At 41.0% G+C, this 23982-nt stretch overlaps 1 protein-coding gene across 1 annotated transcript in view; it reads left to right on the top strand.

Annotated features, from left to right (window-relative positions):
- The first annotated feature begins 1329 nt into the window (after positions 1-1329).
- Positions 1330-23982, top strand: part of maml3 (mastermind-like transcriptional coactivator 3) — a 166251-nt gene continuing 143598 nt past the window's right edge. Inside the window, exon 1 of the mRNA XM_074692837.1 lies at positions 1330-1757. Within this exon, the coding sequence (XP_074548938.1) occupies positions 1380-1757 (378 nt within the window). The 5' untranslated portion in view covers positions 1330-1379. The remainder of the gene's footprint in view (positions 1758-23982) is intronic.

Raw genomic sequence — 23982 nt, 5'->3', positions numbered from 1 at the left:
TGCCTAATTGTAGCTACGCCCTTGCGTGTGTCCAACACTCTGCAATGATTTCAAACAGCTAATCATAAATATGCACCAGGTTTTCTGTTTCAGTGTTGTTGCAGAAGGATCCCATGCAACTGTATTTCTTCATGCAACTGTTTAAAACTGCTCTTGTATTGTTGTTTTCTATAAGATATGTGGAAAAAAGTGGCCTTGCAAAAAAACAGGTTGATGCTTGTTCACTGAACCCATCCTGATCAATCGATCTTGAACTAGTCAAACCCAAGTTTTATTATGTTACACATCAGCAGATTGTGAGATTGTATCGAGGGGGACGTTAAAATGTTCAAACAACTTCATAGTTTGGTGTCTAGTCAGTGGGTTGCCTCATTAACACCAACTTCAAACTCACTGTGGGCCTATTTGTCAGGCTGTTAACTTGTATGACATGAACAGGCTGAGAGCAGACACTCCTCTCCAGGGTGCACTCCTTAGTCCGCTCCGTGTTTTCCGTCAGACAGTCAGCGGGCTCCTCGCAGCCTCTAGCTGGTTTTTACTCAACCCTGTCCTGATATCACTCCGCTGGCATGGTGGAGAAGCGGACCTGATTATTGTGATGGTGGCAGGCGGCAGCCACTGACTACAGACTTCCGCCACTGCTTTCCATATCCGCGTTTTGCGCCGTCTGGACGACTCTCGTTGCCTCACAACCGGACTACCGAGGGCGCTTGTGCTCCTTACCCCAACTCAACAATATCTTCACCGGGATTTCTTTTAAACCAAAACCATATGAGATGCAAGTTCACAGGGAAACTCCGGAGCCTGTTCGGTTCACGCAGCAAAACTTTTTCTCAAAGGACAACGCTGTTAAAAGGAGAGTGGACTGTTGCTGCTGCTGCTGCTCCTCCGTGGGACGGTCTGTGTGTGTGTTACCGTGGAATGCCTGCTAACCTTCATACCTTCACGGTGTTATTGTGTTTTCCCCCGCGGAGTTGCTGTTAGCAGCGTGGCAGCGGGTTTATTGTTGAATTCACTCCGGGCTTGCTCTCGTCTCGCCCGGGCTGGGTGTTATTTGTGTTTCGTGGAGCAGTTTGTTTGGAAACAGTGTGGAAGAGGGGAGAAAGACGGTCACTCGCCAGCCCCTAACCTTATGACTGTTAGGCTTGCAGCCCTTTAAACCTTCCTGCTGTTTGCTTGCTTCGGCGGCTGTTGTCGGTCGTAGCCTCAGTCCCTCGCCCGGCTGCTTTGTACCCTTCACCGGGGAGGACAGAGCCGCAGAGGACACTCGGTGGTGGAGGTGGAGGAGGAGGTGGCCGGAGGAGGAGGAGGTGGCGGCGGTGGCGGTGGGCTTGACGGGGAGAAAAGTTCTTCCAAAATAGCAGCCATTCGGCCCAGAGATGGGGGACTTCGCCTCCCCCGCTGCCGGACCCAACGGCAGTATCTGCATCAACAACAGCATGAACCCGGCCGCCGGGAGCGGAGTGCCCGCCGGGGCGGTGGGCATACCTAAGCACAGCACGGTGGTGGAGAGGCTGAGGCAGCGGATAGAGGGCTGCCGGAGACACCACGTAAACTGCGAGAACAGGTACCAGCAAGCCCACGCCGAGCAGCTGGAGATAGAGCGGAGGGAGACGGTCAACCTGTACCAGCGGAGTCTGGAGCAAAGGGCCAAGAAGTCGACCGGCGGCGGTGGCAGCAGCAAGCAGCCGCAGAGCAAGCAGCCGGACCCGGACTCTGCCTCCTCCACGGAACAGAGGAATAACACGCTTATCGCGGTAAGGACGAGCTCTCAGACAGCCTCTATCGTGCACAAACACAGCACACACTCCACTCAATCCTTCCCTTTATCACTGTCTCCAACACGCGTTAAGTGCAATCTGCACTACTTACTACTACTTGTTCACCACTGTGCAAACTTGTTGAAAACACCTTCACAGAGCGCTCATTGCTTTGGAGACACACACTTTACTTTTTCACACCAGATTGCCAACTAGTGCTTTTGTTTACAAAGAAAGTCAGTCGCTTGTTGAAGAAAACAGGCTGCAGGAGTGAAAAATGACAAGCTGACAGCTGATATTTGATCATTCGTGAGATCAGTGCTGCTTTATGCACAAAGGAGAGCTGAAAGTTTGGAAGGCGCTGCTAATTATCATGCAAAGTTTTTTCACCTCAGAAACTTTTGACTAACTCCTGGAAGCTTGCTGCTTCTTTGTTTGCGTGAAAACAACTTCTCCTTTTTTGTTCTTTGTTTTTGGGTGCAGATTGTTCTGCAAGAAGGCAGCATTAAGGTTGCAAAATTGCTTCCTTGATCTCAGCAGAGGCACTCTGTAGACAGACTTGGTGCTGATTTTAAGATGTTTCAAAGGTGAAAGATAGAAAAAAACAGCTGTATCTGCATCAAATGCACTCTGGTGTCACCTTTGTGCATGACATAACCTGGATGCACTTAATGAGACATCTTCTACTACCGGTCAAAATACATTTCAGACTATGATACATCAATCAAGTCATCACATGAAAAATTTCACATGTATGTTTTGCATCCACTTCTAAAATAAGGTAGCAATGCCAGAGGATATGTGCACACTGTAGGTCCAACAGACTCGCAGAAGATTTTAAAAGGATGCTACAGTGATTTCCAGTTGGTAGGGGGCAGTGGTAACATATGGAGGATTGAGAGTTTCTCATGGCTGCTGGGAGGATCTTATGATGGAGTAATTTTCTATAAGCACCTCTGCTGGTCACATCAGATTTCATATTTCACAAAGAATACGTGCTGATGCTGTTATTGCTAACATGACAGGGATGAAGATGGTTACCAGCACACCACATTTCCCAGGAGCAGGCTGTGGTCTCCCTTTAGAAAAGACCAAAGGATACATGTCAGGAATGTCAACATTGTTATCTCCCTTTGTTGCTGCAATGAGCCCAGTTCCTGCCCTTTTGAAATGCAAAACTGGACGGTCTTTAATTTCAGAGGCGAGAACATCAGTGGTTATTTAAGAGCCACAGCAGCCTGACCAGCGACAGCCTGTGAGAGCAGCAGTGATTCTAATAGTGTAAGACCTCCCAGCGGCCCTTGTGGACATTAAACCGAACCGCCCATTAGATGGTCAGCAACAAATGCTCAGAGAATGGAGGGATTACGGCTTAAAGACACAGTGGCATCCCTCTGCTCCTCTCCCAGGCACTGATCTTGACAACCCCACATGCGTAAGCACAGCATTCAATAGCTCAATTACACAGATCCCGTGTTGGTGTCCTTTCTTTATTGTATGTTTCAAGATTCTCACATTTTTTTGTCATGAATTATTGAGCGCAAAAAAGGGAATGTAAGAAAGTCTGCTGCCGTCTTGCGAGCAGAACTGCAGCTAGATGGCTGTATGTAGTCACTGCAGAAACAGGCATTCTAGGAAAGAGAAGAGAATGCTGTTAATCTTAGCTACACACATCACATGCACACATGCATACACAAATACCCAGAGGGCCTTTATCTGAAGGGTTACGTTGAAGACAGTATGCTGGCTTTAGAGGGCGTGTTTGGATGTAGTTTCACCTACAACTAACGTGTGTTTACAGAGGCAAATGTGCTCATATTATCAGTTAAGACGTGCAGCACACAAAGACCTGATCACAATTATGAACACTGAAATTATCCTGAAGTGACACGGGTGGCTGTGAAGTGTGTGCGCCATTGTACTGGTTGGTTTGCAGAGTCAATATGCCGTCAGTTTGAACAGTGTCAGGAAAGTCCACATTGTGCAAACATTGAAAAGAAAAAAATGTGAAATTTTTTAAGCGTTAAACGCTGCAAAGATGCTTTGGAGTAAAAAGAGTTTATTTTATTGGAGTAGTAGAAGTTGTGGGTTTGGTATTGTGGGGTTTTTGAGGACTTTGTATTGTCAGGTAGACTGGAGTACACTGTGCTCTGGTCTAATGGTTCTCAGACACACCCACATCGTGGCAGGGGTTAGCCTATAATTATAGAAAGTGTGTGTTTATGTTTACAGACTAACTATTAGTGAGAAAGGAAAAGAAGTCACAGTCTGTCTTTCCCACCGTTCATTTGACACCATCCAGCAGAAACATAGAAAACGACAAACTACAGGTAACTTATACCTTACCTGTGAAAACAGACATGGACAAAGACTTTAAATATCTTTCTAACTTAAGACCTCTTCTCTAAAGTGGACACTTGACCGCTAATTTTATATGATACTGAGAGGGTTTGTTGAATAAGTTTTTTATCCTCTCATTTATTTATTTATTTTTATCAAAATATTACATAGTCTCCAAACAGGATGCTCTATCCACAAAATGCTGCAGGATCAGACAGTGAGTGAAGGAGACAGGGGCAGACTCACAGGAACTCTGTAACAGCTGCTAATTACAGTCCTTTGTAGAGTTTTCTAGGTGTGCTGTAAGCTCTCCCCCTCTGTGTGCACACACGTCTGTAGAGTTGGGATAACTCGAACTGTGAATACCAGTTGGGAGGATGTGACCACTGGGAAGCATAACAACAGGTGTGTGCAGTTATAAACAAACAGCATCAGGACACAAGGACAGCATCAGCTCTGGTAGATTACGCAGCACTGCTGTTAACAAATTTTGGTACCTTAGCATTCTGTAGAAAAGTCATTATCAAGTTACTCTAAGTTTAGACAGCTCATGAATAGTCCTGGCAAACAGAGACACATTCATAGTGAGACAAAGGAATGAGGAAAAAAAGTGGCAGCAGCTCCTCTGGTCATACATCTGTTGTGAGCATGTCGCTTGCGGACTTCAAAACATTATGGAGGACTCCTTCTGTTGTTCCTTTGCACAAGCTGAAAAATAATGAATGATAAGTTTATTTGCATTAGTCAGACTGCCTATTAGTGTAAGGGATGGACATTTCAGGCAAATAATTCTACATTAGATGGTTCCAGGTAGGGATGGGTACCTTTCACATTTCAAAAGGTACGTTACTGATGCCCAGTACCAGGCAATTGGTATCCGTATTCAGTGGTACCAATTTTGGGTACTTTGGGTTAATTTAGGATAAATATTAATTTGTTAAATAATACAATCTCAAAGTTTTTAATTTAACATATTTATATCTCAATTTATAAAGTTGCAAGTCTTTAAAGGGCTGCAATTCTGTTCATGTCCAGCATGGAAAAACACCTCCCCTTCCACTCCCTTACAGTTACAAGGATGCATTTAGGTACCTAAACATGGTACCTTGAGTCTACACGAATCGATACCCGGTACTTTTGACATAATTCGGTCAGTACCCCAAAAAGTACCTAATTCGGTACCCATCCCTAACCTGATCTCTAGTCATGGCTAACATTTACTCTGATTATTCAAGTAGTTACCATCCGCCCTGCAGACATATGGTGATAGAGGTCCATTTAATGACACTGTGCAAAGTTGTTACACGTGATCCCAGTTTGCACATACACTTTTTATTTATTAATTTCTTTTTTTTTTTTTTTGTAGAAGTTCCTTGAAGAACTTTTTTACCCCTATACAACAAAGCTGGTGCTAGTTCCAGGCAGTGGAAAATAATCATTTTTAAAAGAAAAACCTGCAGAGTGAGTCATTTATTTTGTTGGAGTTTCTTATTCAAATCTTAAACTGAAGGCAAAATTGAAGCAGTAGTGAATGCGCACAATGAGCTCCTCCATTGTTGATGGAAAACATGTCGAAGAACATGTTTGGAACCAACTAAGAGTGAACACTAGCATGAAACAAGCACTGATTCTGTTGATGGATAGGGGGTACTTGACACTGCAGACGTCTGTTTTCTCCAGTTCTGGATCTGACAGTGCTGCACCTGTTTCAACCACAACTGTCACTTATGCTTCCTCCTCTTAATCATGTCACTCTAGAAGTTTTTATTTGTTAAATGCACAATGTGAACATCTTAAATACACAGATTTGCGTACTACAAAGATTTTCTAGTAGTTATATCATATTACAAACAGAAGCTTATAAAACCAATAAGAACAGTATGCTTTTTAAATACGTCTCTTTGTTAGCAAATCAAATATTAGAAAATCATAACCCCTCCTTTACTTGTATAGCATAAATATTATTCCTCTTACATTGCACCAATGCATTTTCCTTCTCAGTAGAACCTTGTGACTGGCACATACAATCATTTGCAGGCAACCACTGATTTGGTTGGTACCTGCTTCATCATATGAATTAAAAAAAAACAAAAACAAAAAAGGTTAAATTCTTTATGGATATGAATGTTTCCGTTTCTATCTCACAAGTTGTAGACCTTCATGGCCAGGGGAAGGGTCTGTGAGTAAACCTGAATTAGCCGTTCTCCATTAAGAAGCTGCAGCTTCTACAGGCTGCACCATGGCTGACAGGCTCCTGCTCAATAATCTAACTACATGTAAGTGTTCTGGCTATTGCAGAGATACCATGTGGGAATTGCATGAACAGTAATTGCCAATATGGTCAGCCTTGTGAGTCACTGCAAATTGGCGACTGTGGATGAAGCAATTTTAAAAAATGAATGAGATGAAATCCGACACTGAACTACCAATCGAAACATCGCCTGTGTTCATGTTACTACAGGAGACTCATTCACCCCTTCCATCAAGTGTTCACTCAACGAGCGAGGGAAATTTACACCATGATACAGAGCGATTAACCTTCAATGCAGTCCTTTTTAGAATATAAGGTCATTGATGGGTTCAGTGCCAGGCAGACATCAATGCAGTGATTGTTCTGGTTTGTTCAGCTGTATCTGAGAAAGCATCACAAGGTCTTCCCCATAGAGCCAACAGGCTGCACAGCAGTGTGAGTTTTTATCATCACAGCCTTAGTTGGTGCTCAGCTGTAAAATGGACTTTTGCAGACCTTTTGCAAGCCCCATGCAACACTTATGATAATATAAGGTTTATATGGATCTTTTGCTCTGATGCTGAAAACCAGTAATAACCTGCTCCTGATGGTTGACACTGACTGGATTATAATCTAAACTGTGCAGTCTATGAATACTAGAGGATTATAGGAGCTATTTTCTAATGAGCTAAGCTCTATTTGCAAAAATATAAATACCAACCCAAAACAAACAAACAAAGGACAGTCATGTTTCTACTATGTGTGTGATTTTTTTTTTTTATACTAGTGCAGACAAGCACACTCCTTTGAATGCAACAATGATCTTCTTATGGGTTTATCTCCCTGTGGCCACTCGGCCATCAAACTGAGGATACACACTTGGCCAATGTTAGAAGTCTTTATGTTCGTTATCAAACTTACGCCACGGTTTTTGTTGTTGATCAGATTTTGGATGTGTCAGTCAGAGTTTCATCTGTAAAGTACACTGTAAAAAAGGAATCTCTAGTCAATTGAAGTGATGTAATTTTTTTAATAAATCCAACTCAAAATTTTTAGGTTGAGGTTTCCAATGTATTTTTGTGGATCATGTCAACTTGAAATTCTGCGTTGGTACAACTAAAAAACGAAATAGTTGGACCAACTTAAATGAATTGCTTCAATTGGTCACACCTAAATAATTTAAGTTCTTTGAAATGATATTAACAAGTTCATTTAACACAACTTAAGAGGTCAAATAAAGTAAATACTTTAATTATTCTCAAATCAACATTTTGCATTTTCCAAATTAAAGTTTTCAGTTATTTCAACTCAATAATCTGCAACCCCAAAAGGACAACCGTGAATGAGGAGGGAATGCTGTGGATATGAGACCCTGCTGCACATTAAGATACCACGCAGGGACAGTGTGTCTGTGCTCCATGGCATGGACCAGCTGTCTGTGGTCCACTGCGCTAACTGGCTGTCTGTACTCCACAGCAAAGGCTGCCTGGCTGCTTGGCTTTGCCCCACGGCATAGGCTGCTTGGCTGTGCCCCATGACATTGGCTGCCTGGCTGCGCTGCACGGCACAGTCTGCTTCTCCTGGCTACCTCGTTGCCTGTGCATCATGGCAGCGAGGAATCCAATCAAAATATTCTCTGAGTAATGGTAATTTAAATATAACTCAGGACAAAACCCAGTTTGTCATTTCTGATCATAATCTTAGCCCATCAACACATCCTATTTATAAACATATAAAACATTAAACACGCTAAAGGTACATGGTCCATGCCACAGGGCACAGACAGCAGGTCCATGCCATGTGGAGCACAGAAAGCTTGTGCTCTTGGCAGGTTAACATCTTAATGTACAGCAGGGTCTAATATCCACTGCATTCCCCTCCTCACTCACGGTTTGAAATGAGTCAATTCAATAGGCTGTAAAGTAAACTTTACAAGCAGATATAAATTAAACTCAACTTAAGACTATTAGTCATATGTACTAACCTTTTCGGAGCAATTGTTTTCCTAGATTCTTTTAAGTAAGCTCAACTTGTCACATTTTTACAGTGCAATAAAGTATAAAAACACCTCATCAGATTTTACTTTGAGGTTTTGCAAATTATTGAGTTGAAACAACTGAAACCTTAAGTTGGATTGATGCAAAATGTTGATTCGAGAATAATCAAATTCTTAAGTTCATTTGACTTAATCAATTGTGTTGATTGAACCCATTAACTTTATTTTAAATAACTGAATTTATTTAGGTGTGACCAATTGAAGCAATAATTTAAGTTGGTCCAACTGTTTTCTTTTTTCAGTGTAATGGCAACGTGGGGTAATATTCCAGACACACAATAAGCTTACATTACATTATCCCTGGTTGTCTACCTCAGTGTAGGGGGCTGTAAATTCAGTGAGAGCTTTTGCTGTGGGTTGTCTCTTTTAAATTTGAGTCAGTGGTTCACCGTTTTTGCGCCAATGCTAGCTGTGGCTACTGCTGCTTTGTGTTTCTTGAGTTGACTTTGTTGTGATGATGACTTTTTCAGGTTGCTCACAAAAGTAGTTGTGTCCAAATCTGAAGGCTTATTTTCATGGAATACTTCAAGCACATGTTTTGTGAATACTCTGAAAAGTGCAGACACTAGTGATGCTGTTTCTACAGTATTGCCTACCTGCTGTAGCTGGACTTGTTCTGCTTTGCATGTAATCACAGATTGCATTCCACCACTTACTGTATTGGAATGGTAAGGCATGTCAATATAGAAATAAAACCAAATTATATTGGATATTTTCATTGGTTGATGTTATATTATTAGACCAGATAATGTAAAGAAAATATATCCAATTGGTTTATAACTTCTCAGACTGGTAGGTATTGTATACTGCATCTGAATGAATAAAAGTTGGAGCTGTTACATGTTACAAACATTTCATTGATACTGATTCAACTGTGAGTTTGAGCAGATTTTAGACACTTTTCATCAAAACTGGATTCAAGAATTCTTAAAAACATATTTCTTTCCTTGCAGCATTGCAAGATATTGTCACAAAAACATTACCCCAGTATCATCATGCTCATCGTATTGCCAGATTCTTCATCATCACTTGTATGTGTTATGACAACAAGGAACAGGTGTTAGCATCTTTACACATGTTAGCCGAGAGGGAATAATTGGTGACAGCTTCCACAAAACACGACTTGTTCTCCGGCTGGGTTGGATTTGTGCTTGTTGATGCCGCTGTTGTTGGAAAGACTTGTGTGTTTTCTTCATGTTTAGTCCTAACATGGTTTTCAAAAGTCAGCATGATTCAAGACAGACAGGGAAGTGCATGTTAAGCTCAGTGAGTGACACCAAAACCCAACTTTTGATCAAGTTTCCTGCTGTCAAACTTCATTGTGGCTGAATCACTGTCTCGACGTGATGTGACTATGCGAGGCGTCAGGAACATCAGAGCGTGTTCACCGATAGCTGTCATGTTTTTACTGTTTCTATGAGCAGGTTTTCGTCGTTGAATTCCTGATGGAAGTGAATGTGAGCTGCTGTGGGAATCAAACCTGTGACCTTTTAGTTCCAGGCACATGTCTGTGGATTGACGCCATAATGTTGCTTCAAACCAGATTTGTGACCAGTGCTTTTTGACAAAACATGCAGTCAGATCTGATTACCTAATCCTCGACGAGTTCACAGCTGTGAGGCCGGCGCACAGAGAGAGGGGCTCGTTAGCTCCACTAAGACACAGTAGCTCAGGACAGTCTGTCTTCAGCTCTGCTTGCTCCTTGGCACCTACCACGCCAAGGAATGTCTCACACACACTCAGAAACACACACACACGCACAAACATACATACATCCACACACATATTAACACTGTTGTCCTGCTCGACTCTTGGCAGCAGAGGCCAGAGTGTGGGCGGCTGAGTTTTCATGAATCTGAGGCCTTCCCTCTCCTCTCCCTTCCTATCCTTCCTCCCCTCCCTCCCTCTCTCCTTCTCTTCCTCTCCTTTTCTCCCTCTGTTCACCACTTCTCTGCTTTCAGCCTCAGTACAGCACTAGTGTAGTGTGGATGGGTCTCAGTGGCTATAGCATTGTTGATGTCAGCTGGGACTGTTGCCTAAGCGCTATATTTAACCCTCTGAGCTGGCACTGAGCTGACACACAAACACACGCAGGGCGTGACGTAGACTCACAGCCGTGACATCACAGACATGCTGCTTTTGATTCACAACATACTTATTTGTCCGCCCCCCTCGCTGTTCTTCCGGCTCGTCACTTTCTGCTCTCATGTGCACTTTACTTACTCACCTTTTTGTGCTCCCTCTCACCCTTGTCCCTGTGTTCCCTCACACACACAAACACACACGTTTGACGTTTTTCATTTGGGGCGGCTGCGACCACATTCCTTTCCACCCACACTTGTTCACATGTGCACACACACACATATCCCTCATAGAGAGAGAGGGAACAGTTTTGCCTCAGTTGAAGCTGCTGGAGAAACAACAAACTTTGATCTCGTTCAAAAGTTTGAGTTTTTTAAAGTGAAAGTAAAAAAAACGTAACATGAATTTCAACACTGACTGATCAGGATAAAACAGTTATGAACTATAGTTCAGATTTTTTTTCTTTCTAAGAAGTTTGTTACTCACGCTCCTCTCCTCTCCTCAGAAAGTTCCTGAAATGTTCAGGTGCACTGAACATATTCAGACTTTTCTTTTTAATCTGAATAAATCCCACCTTTTTCCACCAGTGAAATGTCAGCCGGACGTTGAGTTTAACTGATGAAAGCAGCAGGTAACAGTCCTGAAAACTCATTTCCAGTGAGTGGGTGATCATTCAACCTGTTTGCTGCTTCCTAGTCTTTCACCTCTGCTGAGGTGCTTTTTGTCACCCATGTTTTGATTCTGTAAGTCACATGGCGTTGATATGACGGCAGACAGAGTTTTGAAATTTTGAGGGACAAGTTTGGGGGAAGCTTTAGTGAAATCAGCTGAGACTTAACTGGTGAGTGAGTCCCCCAAGACGTAATCTTCCATTTCTACACGCAGTTGTGCCATTTTTGGAGTATTCTTATTTGCATCAATATCCGCCTTATACCCCAAGTTTGAATAATTAGTATTGACATATGTCTAAATAACGACTATTGATTACTTAAAAGTGGAACAAACCTCAAAAAATAAAAATCGTCTTTTAAAAAAAATATATTTCATAATACAGAAAATGCATGGCTGTATCCATTAAACTCGTATGTGTAAAAAAGTTGCATAGTGTCCTTTGGGACCTGAAAAAAATTATCTGTAGTAGGCTGGAGGATGTGTGCAATAGTATCCCCCAGTGTGTGATTTTTTTATATTTATATTCATTATTTGATATTGTTTTATGCAAGTGGGTTTTTGCAGTTTGTGAATGGTAAAATATATGGAACTGTATGCATGTAGGGGCCATTGTTTGGATATTTTAATGTTCTTTTTATTTATTTATGAAGGCAGTACTGTGTCAACACTGAGTCTTCAACAACTTTCCACAAGGAAGCAATAAGGTTTTATTCTTTTATATTTTATAACTTACTTTCTGAGATACAGTCAATTTTGTAACCTGTACAAAAATAAATAAATAAATAAATAAAAATAACAGTGCAAAAAGACAGTAAAATCAAAACAAGCTATTTAAAATACTGCAGTAAAATTTCTCAGTGCGCCAGGTACTTCTGAACAAATGTATTTTATGTATGAAACCATGGTCATCCATAAAAAAAGTGCATGAAAATAATTAAAAAATGTTTTCTCTAAGTGAACATCATCATGTGCTGCAAATACCCGTGGTCTCATTTATGAAAATTGGTTATTTGTGCTTTGTTGTGTGTTTTTACACACACATCCCGCTGCAAGGAAAAAGCGCTCTGAGTCTTGGTGAATGTGAGAATGGTAATGGCACTTCCCAGGTTTTATATGCAATAAGAATGATCGACCCATCAATCTGGTTTCAAATCTCCCACCAATCATAAATGAATATGTAAAAGCTGTTTAAATTCTTGATGGTACAAATTGTAGGGGAATTACAGTATTTTGATTTCCACATACTGATCTGTGTCCCGGTGACACCACCCGTAGCAAAAGGGTTAAAGTCTGTCTCAGATTCACTCTGTGACTTTAACAAAGGTTGTGTCCAATAATTTGCTGTAGCCCGCGTCTCTCTGTGCTGCATAATTACACATTTCCAAACATTTGTGCTCCACAGCTGCCCAGTGAGGCATTTTCCAGTCCCCTGCACAGCAGTGCTGCTCCTCTTCTTTAACTTCGAGCACCTCTGCACCAGCTTATAAGGGACTGTGAGGATAAACTGGAGAGAGACGTGCCATGTGACAAAGAGCATTTAAACCTACAGAACAACCACGTACACACGGTTAGGAAAAAACACCTGCAAGATGGTGTTTCTTCCAGCTGTGGAGAAATGATGCTGAGACTGATGTCCTGTTGTTGGTTTTCCAAACTGCAGGATGTTATAGAAGGTGTGTGCTAATACCTGTGCAACACATAGACTCATCTCAGACAAAGCTGGTTAAACATATATGAGCAGGCACAGCCATGAAGCAAACAGACGTCCTCAGAGTTTGTGTTCTGTGCCGTCTGTATGTTTAGATTTTACTCAAAAGCTGACGTCTCTGACACAGAAAGTAGCAGAGCATCAAAGAAGCTTCTGAATTACTGTTTAGATGTTCCATTATTTATACCAGAGCGTTGGACACCTACCTTTGTTCCTCTCACCCCTCATGTTCTCAGGCACGGACACAAACAGCTTTACTGTGAAATATAGATGAGGCTGTTATCAGAGATGCTCAGGTGCTGTGATCCTCCTCAAGTGCGAAGAAGCTCGTGTAAGTGAGCGCCACTGTACGAATGAGCCGCTCTCACAGATGTGTGAGTATAGCAGTAATACTCTGAGGATTCACTGATAACAAAGATTGGGGATATGTTGCATCCCTCAAAAAAAAGTGTATAAAACAGGAAATGTGTCAGAGTCTTGTGCCGTACTTACTCAATATAATCCATGGTTTATTAGATTTTGTAGAAACATCTAAAGTGAGGAGCCAGGTCTCATTTATTAACTTTAAACTGGGTCATTTAAGTAAAACTAAAACACTGAAATCATTGAATCAAGTGTTGAGTTTAAACAGTTCATGATTGAGGAACTGTAAGCGTGGCCGAAAGGAATTATAAAGATTGCAAAAAAAGGTTACAGGAACATTTCAAAGGCACTTTGAGGACTTTAACTGTGACCTTAAAATAGTCTCAATTTTAAGTATTTTCCTGTTCATCATTTAGGATTGAAAATGAGATTATCTGTGTCAAAATCGATCATTTCTAAGATTGACGAAGATTGATTGTTGTCATGTCTCAAACAATCGCATCACGTAACTACTGATAAACGTGTTTCTTACTCGCTTTGCATCCTGGGAAAAGCTGTCTTGAACAAAAAAAATTAGTGTCAAAAAGATCTGCATGCGTCTGTAAGAGTCACATGGTGCTTTTCATTTGCCAAGTCGGACAAACTTGCCAAAACAGGAATATTTCTCTGCATTAACATCGAATAATACTATTGGGACGAACACTAGTCAGACATTCTAAAATAAAGGGAATATAACAGGAGCTTAGTTACTGTTTACACCTGGGGCAGCCATCTTTGATTGCAAACTTGGAGGTGGTGTGAATCCCCCGACTTCCCATTAGGAAATTCCGACTTCAGGGGGCGTTCCAGTTGTATGAGGTTATATTTGTGCCACCACGAACTGAATTTGAATTAAAATATTGAATTTGAAAAAGCATGATGTGTAATGGGATTTTTTGTTTTGTAATTGAATTTATATTTTTAATTGAATAGAAAGTGTGTTTTAGCTGTGAAAATTCAACTTTTTTTATACTTTGAATTCAAAAACCCAGAATTCAATTTAAATTCACATAAGGCAGATTCAGTTTTACAAATTCAGTTTCAGCTCAGAGTGGCACGACCATTACGTCATCTTGTGCCTGTAAGGGAAACTAATCGAGCACAGATTCACAGACATTCTCTACATGTCCACGGATGTATGTAGGCACGTTTTTTTTTTTTTAACTTAGTGCTGATTCGGAGAAGACATCACTCCTAGTTCCTCCTTCCCAGTTCAGAGGTTAATGGAACGCATCACCACAGGAGAGTCCACGGACGTGTAGAAGGGTGTCTGTGAATCTGTGCTCGATTAGTCTCCCTGACAGGCACAAGATGACGTAATGGTCGTGCTGCTCTGAATAAAAATTGAATTGTAAAACTGAATCTGCCTTTTGTGAATTGAAATTGAATTCTTTGTTTTTGAATTAGAAGTATAGAAAGAGTTGAATTTTCACAGGTAAAACACAGTTTCAAATCAATTAAAAATATAAATTAAATTACAAAACATTAAATTCCATTACACATCGTGCTTTATTTAAATTCAATATTTTAATCAGAATCAGCTTCTGGTGGCACAAATATAACTTCACACAGTTGAAATTTCCAACTCAGAACTCCTAAATTCCAACTTCTGGGTACAAATGGAAAGCACCAACATCTGTGTGACAGAGGGTGATAGTGCTCATGGGAAATTGAGTCTTTATCCTGGAAAAACACGACAGAGTAAGCGTTGCACTTGTAAACATTCAAGATCATTTTTTACAGCAGTCTTTGTCTGCGAGCTGATATACAGAGCATGAACTTTTAGCTTTGCACACAGCTTTACCAGCACTGTAAAGAAAGAAAGAAAGAAAGAAAGAAAGAAAGAAAGAAAGAAAGAAAGAAAGAAAGTTGGCCCCTGTTGGGTTGTTGAGTTTAAAAGTGAACAAAATCAATTTTGACTTTCCTTCAGCTGAGACCCAAGCCGCATCTTCAGATCTGATTCTCCTAATTCAATGCATGTCTGCTTTAGAAGAATACTTAGTCCTTGATGGCTACTAAGGAAATATCAGCTCCTCTTCTCCTGCAGTTTGGAGTTTCCTGTTAGCACGAGGTAACAGCCCACTGGACTTCCTGTCATCAGTTTGAGCTCAGGGTCAATCAGGATCCATTAACTCTGTCCACCCCACTACCTCAAACAAGAAGAAGAAAATCACCTGTATGATATTAATATATATATATATAAATATTTTATATATAATATAAATTTCATTCCCTGTCACTCCTTCATTTGTCTGTCCATCAAACACACAGCTCTCTCAGAGCTCTCTGCTGAGGTTTCCATTCATCCTTCTGACCTTTCATTCTTTCTCTGTGTAATCTTCCCCCCACACTTTGCTCTTGATCACTCACACACACACACACACGCACTCACACACACCTGTGCTTCTCCTTCTCCTTCCCTCCCTCCATCTCTCCTCTCCATGTCTCTGGTGATCCCTGGTTCAGTCTCAGCTAGCAGGCTTAGCTCTCTAAAGCTCTCTCAGCGCAGGTCGGTGGCAGGGAGAAATCCTACGCTAAGAGGGAATTACCGACCACACTGACTCCAGCAGCACACAGACACTTCCTCTCACATGTTGTTCCAGCGTTTCTGTAAACACACGTGTATCTCTTTAATCACAGGTAATGGATCTGTCTGAACTGTGTCTGATGAGCGTGCATCTCTTTATTTTATCCTGCATCTTTTCTTTTGTCAAACGATTCTTCCAGCCTGGAATCTTCCGCCTCTACTCTCCTTTGTCAGATGACATTTGTTGTTCTTCCTCGTGCTGGCCAGACCTCCCGCACCTTCCTATTGAGCCAGTGTCATGAATTTTTTATGAATGTTTGCGTGTGCAAGTGTGTGTGGGGCCCTCAGCTGCATCAATAGCCATTAGTGCAGCAGCCGGGGTAATCGTGCAGAGCGGCTGCAGAGCAAGAGGAAAAAAAAACACATCTGATAATTCTGCAGAAGGCAGAAAATGCAGAGGAGAAGATGGAGCGGGACAGTGAGAGGGGACATCACCTTCCTGGTCAGACAGACAGACGAGGATTTTAGATTAGATGTGTTGTAGCACTGCAGTGTGACAGTGTTTGACTGTTTGTTTAAATATTACCTGAAAATGCACCTGAAGATAACACATAGCAAGAAGGGTTTAGAGAAATATGTTTTCAGTGTCAGGTGATGTGTTTTTCCTCACACAGCCCTGAATGAATACGCTCCCAGTCTAATCTGTTTTTAAAAGGGGACATATCATGCTGATCCCTGATTTAATACTTACATATAATATAATACATTGAAAACAAGACCTTTCACCCCCTGAATTTTCAAAAAATGAGATATTGTATTTTTATAGGTCATTGCCAGTTGGCCGCAAGATTTCGACCTTCGTGACGACACGAGGATCCTTTCTTTTTATTGGAGTAATCTGATAAAGCAGCTCCTCCTCTGTGATGTCAGTTAGTCACACAACCGCCACCGAGGGATACACCCACCAAAAGCCTACTGACTGAGTGCTGGATGCAGGGACTCTGCTCTGCTGAGCAGCTCGGCTTTACATGGTGAATTAGCAGTTAAAACACTGTAGTTTTAGCAGACGTCGTAATACTTGTGAGACTGTGATATTTGCATGCTTGTTCTGACATGCACTGTGAACCTGGACCACAATAATGCTGTGGTAATAACATAGTGACAAACTGACGGTAGAGGCAATCTTTAGACTACACTTTCAGCATGATGGATGAAACAGACAGAGAAAAGTGAAGGAGCAGGATGGAGCCCTGTTATAGAAATAGTTTATTGGTGAAGTCTGCCTATATTTCCACGTATAAACTATACATGTTACAGTACCGGTTTGACTCACCACATCAATGCCTTACGGTGTAGTTTTGGCAAACAGCAAACTCGCTCAGTCTGCTTCATTCAATGTAGCGGTTTTGTTAATACTGCCATGCTGCAAAAACCGCCCCCTGGCTCTACCCCCTCTGCCCCTCTGATAGAACTGACCAATCAGAGCACAAAGGGCTGTGACGTTGCGAGGTTACTGGAGGTCATTCTGGAAACGGAGCGTTTCACTGAGATCTTCAGAATGGCCTAAACTGAGGATATTGAGAACGCTATTGTGGGGCAATGAAGGAACTAAATGACTTGTACTGAGGGCAGAAATGCTTTACAGGCATCCTAGTCTGGCATAGTGAAAAGGAGAAACAAGCATGATACGTCCACTTTAAGCTCTGACAACATTGAGCTCTCATCTTTTCGATGTGGCAAAGAAGTTTCTAGATGTTTTTGATTTCTTTCAAAATTTTATTCTGGAGATTTAAACCATGCATGTTTCTCTTGATTCATTTGCTTTAAAATAAACACACCCCTCAGCAAGAGTCACAACAGTGAGTACAACTGCTCATGGGAAATGTAGTCTTTATCCCAGAAAGCACTCCCTTTTCCAGATAGTCCTCACAGTCCATTGAAACAGTGACTCCATGTGCATTTTTCCTTTGCAATAACTTTTAAAAAACGTTTTATTGCTACCGTCAAAGACATGAAGAACATGGTGAAAGGTAAAAGTTTTGAAACCTGTATTTGAAGACACTGATTACACTTTTATGATCTGACCTGATTTTATCAACAGATCTACTTTTGTCATACCTACATTGCTCATTCAAACACATTTAATACCTGACTTCAGTCTTCTGATGATACTTTGAAGCTCTCCATCATTTTGCCTCATCTCTTTTTTTTCCTGGATGTTGATGTCCTCCAACTGTGAAACCAAAGTTCCTGTTCATGCCTCTTCTTTCTTCCCCTCCTGTTGAAGATGTTCAGTATTTGTGTGTTTTTTCATGACATCTCTGAACCTCCTTTTTCACACCAACTGATCCATAATGCGCTGCTTTGTGTGAATTCTGAGCGAAAAATTAAACACTTCGCAGTAACGTCTTTGTGTTGAAGGTATTCAAAATATCTCTGGAATATTAATTTAAAAGAAGTTACATCAGAGGAACCTTTGGACCTATGAAATAACAAGTTTATCAAAATAAAAAGAGGAAAAAGTGGTTTTGATATGGAGGTGTTATAACCATGTTTTGGTTTAAAGCTTTTTACTTCAAGGTTTTTGACTCTCAGACCTGAGCTCAGATTTTTTGCAACTAAATATTTGAATTATATCTTAATTATTACCCACTGCAATGAAAAAAAAAGAGAGAATAAAACTGTAAAAGATAAAAACAAACACTTTTGTTCTGTTTCACACTATGAGATCAGTTTCTGCATCTTCTAAATTCTTTGCTCCGTGTGTGGACACCTCTTTGATAAGTTGGCCTGACTCCTCAGGTCTGGCTGATGACGTGTCGACGGATGTCTCCAAACTTTTGTTCTGTTTTTGGCTCAGTTTCTGTAAGAGAAAACTCTAAACATTGAAGTTTTCAATGTGCATCATGCTGGAAGGCATCAGGAGCACCGTTACCCTTTATATATGGACTGGTGTTTTTTTCATTCTCTTACTGATCAAATGATCTGATATGATCAAAAACATATTAATTTTTTTAGAAAACATGTCAATTAAAGACAAATTTAAAGTCAGACAAGTGCTCTAATCCTTTTCTGGCCACTTGGGAAAGCTGCATATCGGCTCAAATAAACAAGTAATTCTTGTGCTGACCAAAGGGATTATGTTTAAAGAGGGTGTATTGTACTTTTTAGGCTTCATACTTTCTCTGTGGTAGCCCTGTAGTAGCTTAACATGGTATAAAGCAAAAAGGTTTAACAAAAAAAATCTCAACATTTTTCCTTTTTTTTATTTTTTTTTACGTCATATTGGCTGCCGTCTCTTTAAGGCTCCCCACTCCACAAACCCCCTCCCTTCTGATTGGTCAGCTCCCTGGGGGCCTGTGGGGGGTGGAGTTATCAGCAGATCTTGGTAATTGAGGCTGGCTTCTCCAACATGAACCATCTAGGATAGCCTTTTATGATGATGACTCATCATTTCAGCAAGTCTGGTGAAGATCTGGTGCTACTTTTCTGAATGGATCATTCTGATCAGTTTACAGACATATTCTTTGATTTCATCTACATATGAACATGTAGCGTTTTGAAATCTGCACATGTTAAGTCTGAACACCCAGCGTTGTTACTTTGTATCTGTGTTGAAAATACAAGAAAGTCGAATACCCCCTCTTTAAACGTTTCATATCTCTGGTGAAGAATGAATCAATGAGGTGTTAAACAGGAGTGCTCAGATTTTTGAAGCTGAGAGCTGTGAGAGATGTCTGATAAAATCTCCTGGAACTTGAGTCTGGGAGTATTTAGAAAGGTCAGATCTGTACTACAGGGAAAACAAACAGTGACACTGAAACTGGATTGAACACAGCACGTCAGGTTACAGGAAGCTGGTGTTGTGTTCAGTGTATTAAACAAATAAAAACTTCAGAGCTAAATCATTAAAACTGAAGAGGTAAATGCTGTTTGGTTGAAGACAGACACACAGCTCTGCTCTTCTTTTCTCAGCAGGCTCTGTCTGTCCGTCGGCTCCATTCAGCTGCGCTTGTTTTTGTTCCTGATGAGTTGACTGTGTTTAGTTGAGCTGAATACTCCGTCAGCAGCCTGTCTGTAGATCACTTCCTGAATGGTTCCAAAAATAGCAGCAACAACGATCACAACCAAGGAAACACGCCAGCTGCTCTTTTCAAAACCACACTCACTTTCTGCCCTCTACTCCAGCTCCAGCGTTAGCAGGATCTGACTTGATGCTATAGCAGTTTTAAGTCATTTTAATAGAAGCACTTAGAGCCTCTGTCATTTGACATTTAATCTTTAAAAGAAAAACACACAAGTCACGTAAGAGAGGAGATTTTTAAGCATTTGTAAAAGTCTGTTGTCAGGGCATCCTCTCTTGGACCTGTGGTATTGCACACAGCCCAGCTGCAGACAATAAGGCGACTTGGAAAATACTTTCCCCTTCTTTTTTCCAGCAGTAGCTCGTTATCTTCAGACAGACAGGAGAAAATCTGACTTGCTTCAAATTAGTAAAAGCATGGAGGATTGTTTACCTTTTCTAACAACAGAAAGAGGAAAGAGCGCTGCAACTGATCAGAGGTCTAACCAGAGGCTGAGGGAAACACATGCTGCAGCATTTTACACAGGTGCAACTAACTTCCACAGCTAAACAGAGCAACAGCCAGGGCTTCCAGCATGTGGGAAGGGATTGGGTAGACTGAGCAACACACTGACCTGTGGTTGGAAACCCTTTGATACATGCACAAAGATCCTGAAAAGTTAATTTAATTACCTGAGTGAGCTGCACGTTTTATCATGAACAGCTGGAATCATCTTCACCTGAGATGAACACAGAATATACGTGCTCCTGAGTGGAGTTTGGAGGTGTCAGCTATGTGAGCAGATAACGTCACCTGTAGGCATGTGTTTGTACTCAATACCAACAATCCTATCAAATAATGCACCTTCTACAGAATCTCCAAATGTCACAGTATGGAATTCTTTTTATATATATATATATATTCTATCAGTAAATGTGTCATAAAAGTGTCAGAGACTGATCTTGCTGGTGACAAGTGCAAAGGGTCCTGGTGCTATGCATGGGCAGAGCAACCCCCTGCATGGTTTAATGTAAAATGTAGATTCTATTCTGTTAATATAATTTTACTATCATAGATAAAATATGCTTAAGTTGAAAGTTTTGATTTTGAAAAGCATTTTGTAACCACATACCCTGGTTTCAATGGTTAAAAAAGCACACGCTGCAAAAAAAAACAACAAAAAAAAAACAAACTGAAATCTTATCAAGTGTTTTTGTCTTATTTTAAGTTATCTAAAGACAAAAATGAGGTCTTCTTGTCACAAGTAAAACAAATCTGCAGATGGAACAAGAGAAGAATTTGCTTTGAAGTAGAATAATGTCTTAATATAAGTAACGTTTCTCTTGTTCCATTAGCAGTTTTTTACTTGTTACAAATAGCCTCATTTTTGTCTTCAAATAACTTGAAATAAGACATTTTTCTGAGCAAGTCAGGGGAATGCTGCTCAATTTAAGTCTAAAATCACTTTTTCTGCTGAAATAAAGACAAAATCACATGATAAGAGTTTAGTTGTTTCCACTACATAGTTCCTGTTCCTGCTAGCAAAAAACACCTTAAGCTTAGAATATACTCCAGTTTTAAATGAGCTTGAAGCTCACACTGGGAATACACCAGATGCACCTCTGGTCCACCTCCACTCCATTGCATAGTGACTGTGTGCCTTTGCATCCGTCAACTCACACCAGTTGCGTGAGCGGTGGTAGGACTGAGGGAGTACTGGAGTCAGGACTTCCAAGGAGTTTGCTCAATTTCCACCCAGAGATGATTGTCTCCTCTTCCATTGGCTGTAAAACCTCAAACCTGCTTGTCCGTTTGTTGTTATAGTCGAGCTTAATGCATCGTATTTTATTTTGAAAGTCAACGTACATTTTTAGGTGGTTTCCATGCACAGTGTCCTGTCCTGCTCTATCTACTACTACTACTGTGAACTGTTCCTGCATCCGTTAACATTAGGAGGATTGTTTATCTGATACGGAAAGCAATGAGTGTGAGTTGACACGAGGACTTCAATAGAAACCTGTCTCATCCTGTGCCATGATGGAGTGAAGCTAGACCGATCCAGAGATGCATCTGGTGTATTTTGGTCGTCAGGGGCGTATTTAGTCGTTCGGGGGCCCAAGGCAAACCCAGTCCAAGAATCAAGGCATGAGACAGTGCTAATCTTGTACATGGTAACTTAACGCAACTAAATGCATTTCCTCAAGTTCTGTTCTTTAGTTTGATTGTGAAAAAAGTGAATACATAATTTAGTCCACTTTGTCCTGGATTTGAAATCTTTTATGGTCAATTGACAGCTTATTTGTCCCACAGTGGGGAATTTACAGAGTAACAGTAACAAACATGAAAGTATGAAGTGAAAAACATTACAATAGGTAAATATTGAAAAAAAAAATTTAGTAAAGAAAAAATATGTAAATATCAAACACAACATAAAACTGGACAAAAAACTACTGAAAGAGGTGATATTTACAGTTAGCATACTTTTTGGTACTATTATTTTAAAGTTTATGTATTTTTATTTGACCCCGTCCAGTGAGTTATGTATCCAAAAAAGGGATTTTGTACAATAATTTGTATCACCAACTCAAAAAGTTTGATTTTGAGAAAATTATCCTGTTTCCTGGGCTAGATCAAGTCCTTAAAATCCTAAAAGTCTTAAATGTTTATCTCAGATCTCAGAGCAACATTGTTTTTATTTTCGACTTGGTTGAAAAGAAGAAAAAAAAATGGGAAAAAAGTGTTTTTTACCACTTTCTTCCTGAATCAAATTTTCAGATGTGTTGTAACATGGAATAGGTCATTGTATAAGAAGGGAGAGGGAGTACCCAAAACCATCATTAAAGATTAAGCCTTTTGATGTATTTTGAAGCATGTGAAGTAAGATTTAGAAAAAAGAAATGCTTTCAATTGAAGAGAACTTCATAAATCAGTTTTTAAGAGATGCTTTGGGGGCCCCTGGGAATCTTGGGGCCCCAGGCAACTGCCTGTGTTTGCCTAATTGTAGCTACGCCCCTGTTGGTCGTCACACTGTAAGTCATTTCTCAGTCAGTGGCTCTGTAATGGTAGTTCCCAGGCCTACCTGCTGAAGTGTCCTTGAGCAGGAACTTGACAGGAACCTTTAAGTACTGAGTGTATCAAGGTGGTGTGAAGGGTAACTGTGACTGGTTGCATTAAAGTGCTTTTAATGGTGGAAAGGACAGGAGCAGCTCTACAGAAGCCTGTTTACCTCTGACCTCCAGGGAGAGAAAACATTCAAAGCAGCTTTAGAGAAGACAGAGCAGGTCTGAGGAAAAACAACCTTGATGTGTGTCTGTGAGACCCAAGGTTACTACTATTGTCAGAGTCAGTGGAGGACATCAATACGACGGCAGTACACGTGTTGTCCTCTTATAGAGAAAGATAAACAGACCTTCTTTCTCTAACATGTTTAACACGAGCAGTAAAACTCTCATCTCAGTGTCTCACAGCCAGCAGACGCTAAGTGAAAAAGAATCGTTAGTTTTCTATGTGTTTCGTCGATACAAAGAGCAGAATACTCAGACCTCTGGAGGCTCTGGTCAGCAGACTGAATCACCGGCTCAGTTACCTAACTCCTTCACCGCCGTCTGCCCCGTCTCACCTCCTCTTATAAAGTTTGTACAGACCTTTAAAAGCCCTGGGATGATTGCAACGCCAAGAATGTAAACAGACGATGTTGCTGTTGAGTCACTGCATACTTGGTTGTAACAGTGACCGTGCTGGACTGTAGAGCAGACAGTTAAGATGTGGTTTAATGTGTGTGTTTAAATCGATGACCTGCAGTGTTCTGGAGGAGAGAAAACTTAGTGTTTATGTTGGGACCATATGGAAATCAGAGTCTGTCTCTCGTTGGTTTCCCTGAGTCTGTCTCTGTTATCTTCTGCGCTGTATCAGCCCTGACTTTACTACATCTCCATCTTTCACTTTGACACTCTCTCTGTCATCTTGATTTGCCTTTTCCTTCCCCTTTCACTCTCACTTTTTCACCTCCTTCCCTCACCCTCAGTGCTGTCTCTCCGCCTGCCACTCGTCTGCATATTCCCAATATCTTGTCAGCCCTTGCACTCTGAACACCCTCCTGTCTCCTTTTCCGTCTCTCTCTGCCTTCCCCGTCTCCTTTAGC

Source organism: Halichoeres trimaculatus, unplaced genomic scaffold, assembly GCF_033239565.1.
Source record: "Halichoeres trimaculatus isolate MK-OKI-2021-1 unplaced genomic scaffold, fHalTri1.1 fHalTri1_scaffold_2, whole genome shotgun sequence".
Lineage (NCBI taxonomy): Eukaryota > Metazoa > Chordata > Actinopteri > Labriformes > Labridae > Halichoeres > Halichoeres trimaculatus.
Note: the sequence above shows the minus strand (reverse complement) of the source record. Positions and strands in the feature narration are given on the sequence as shown.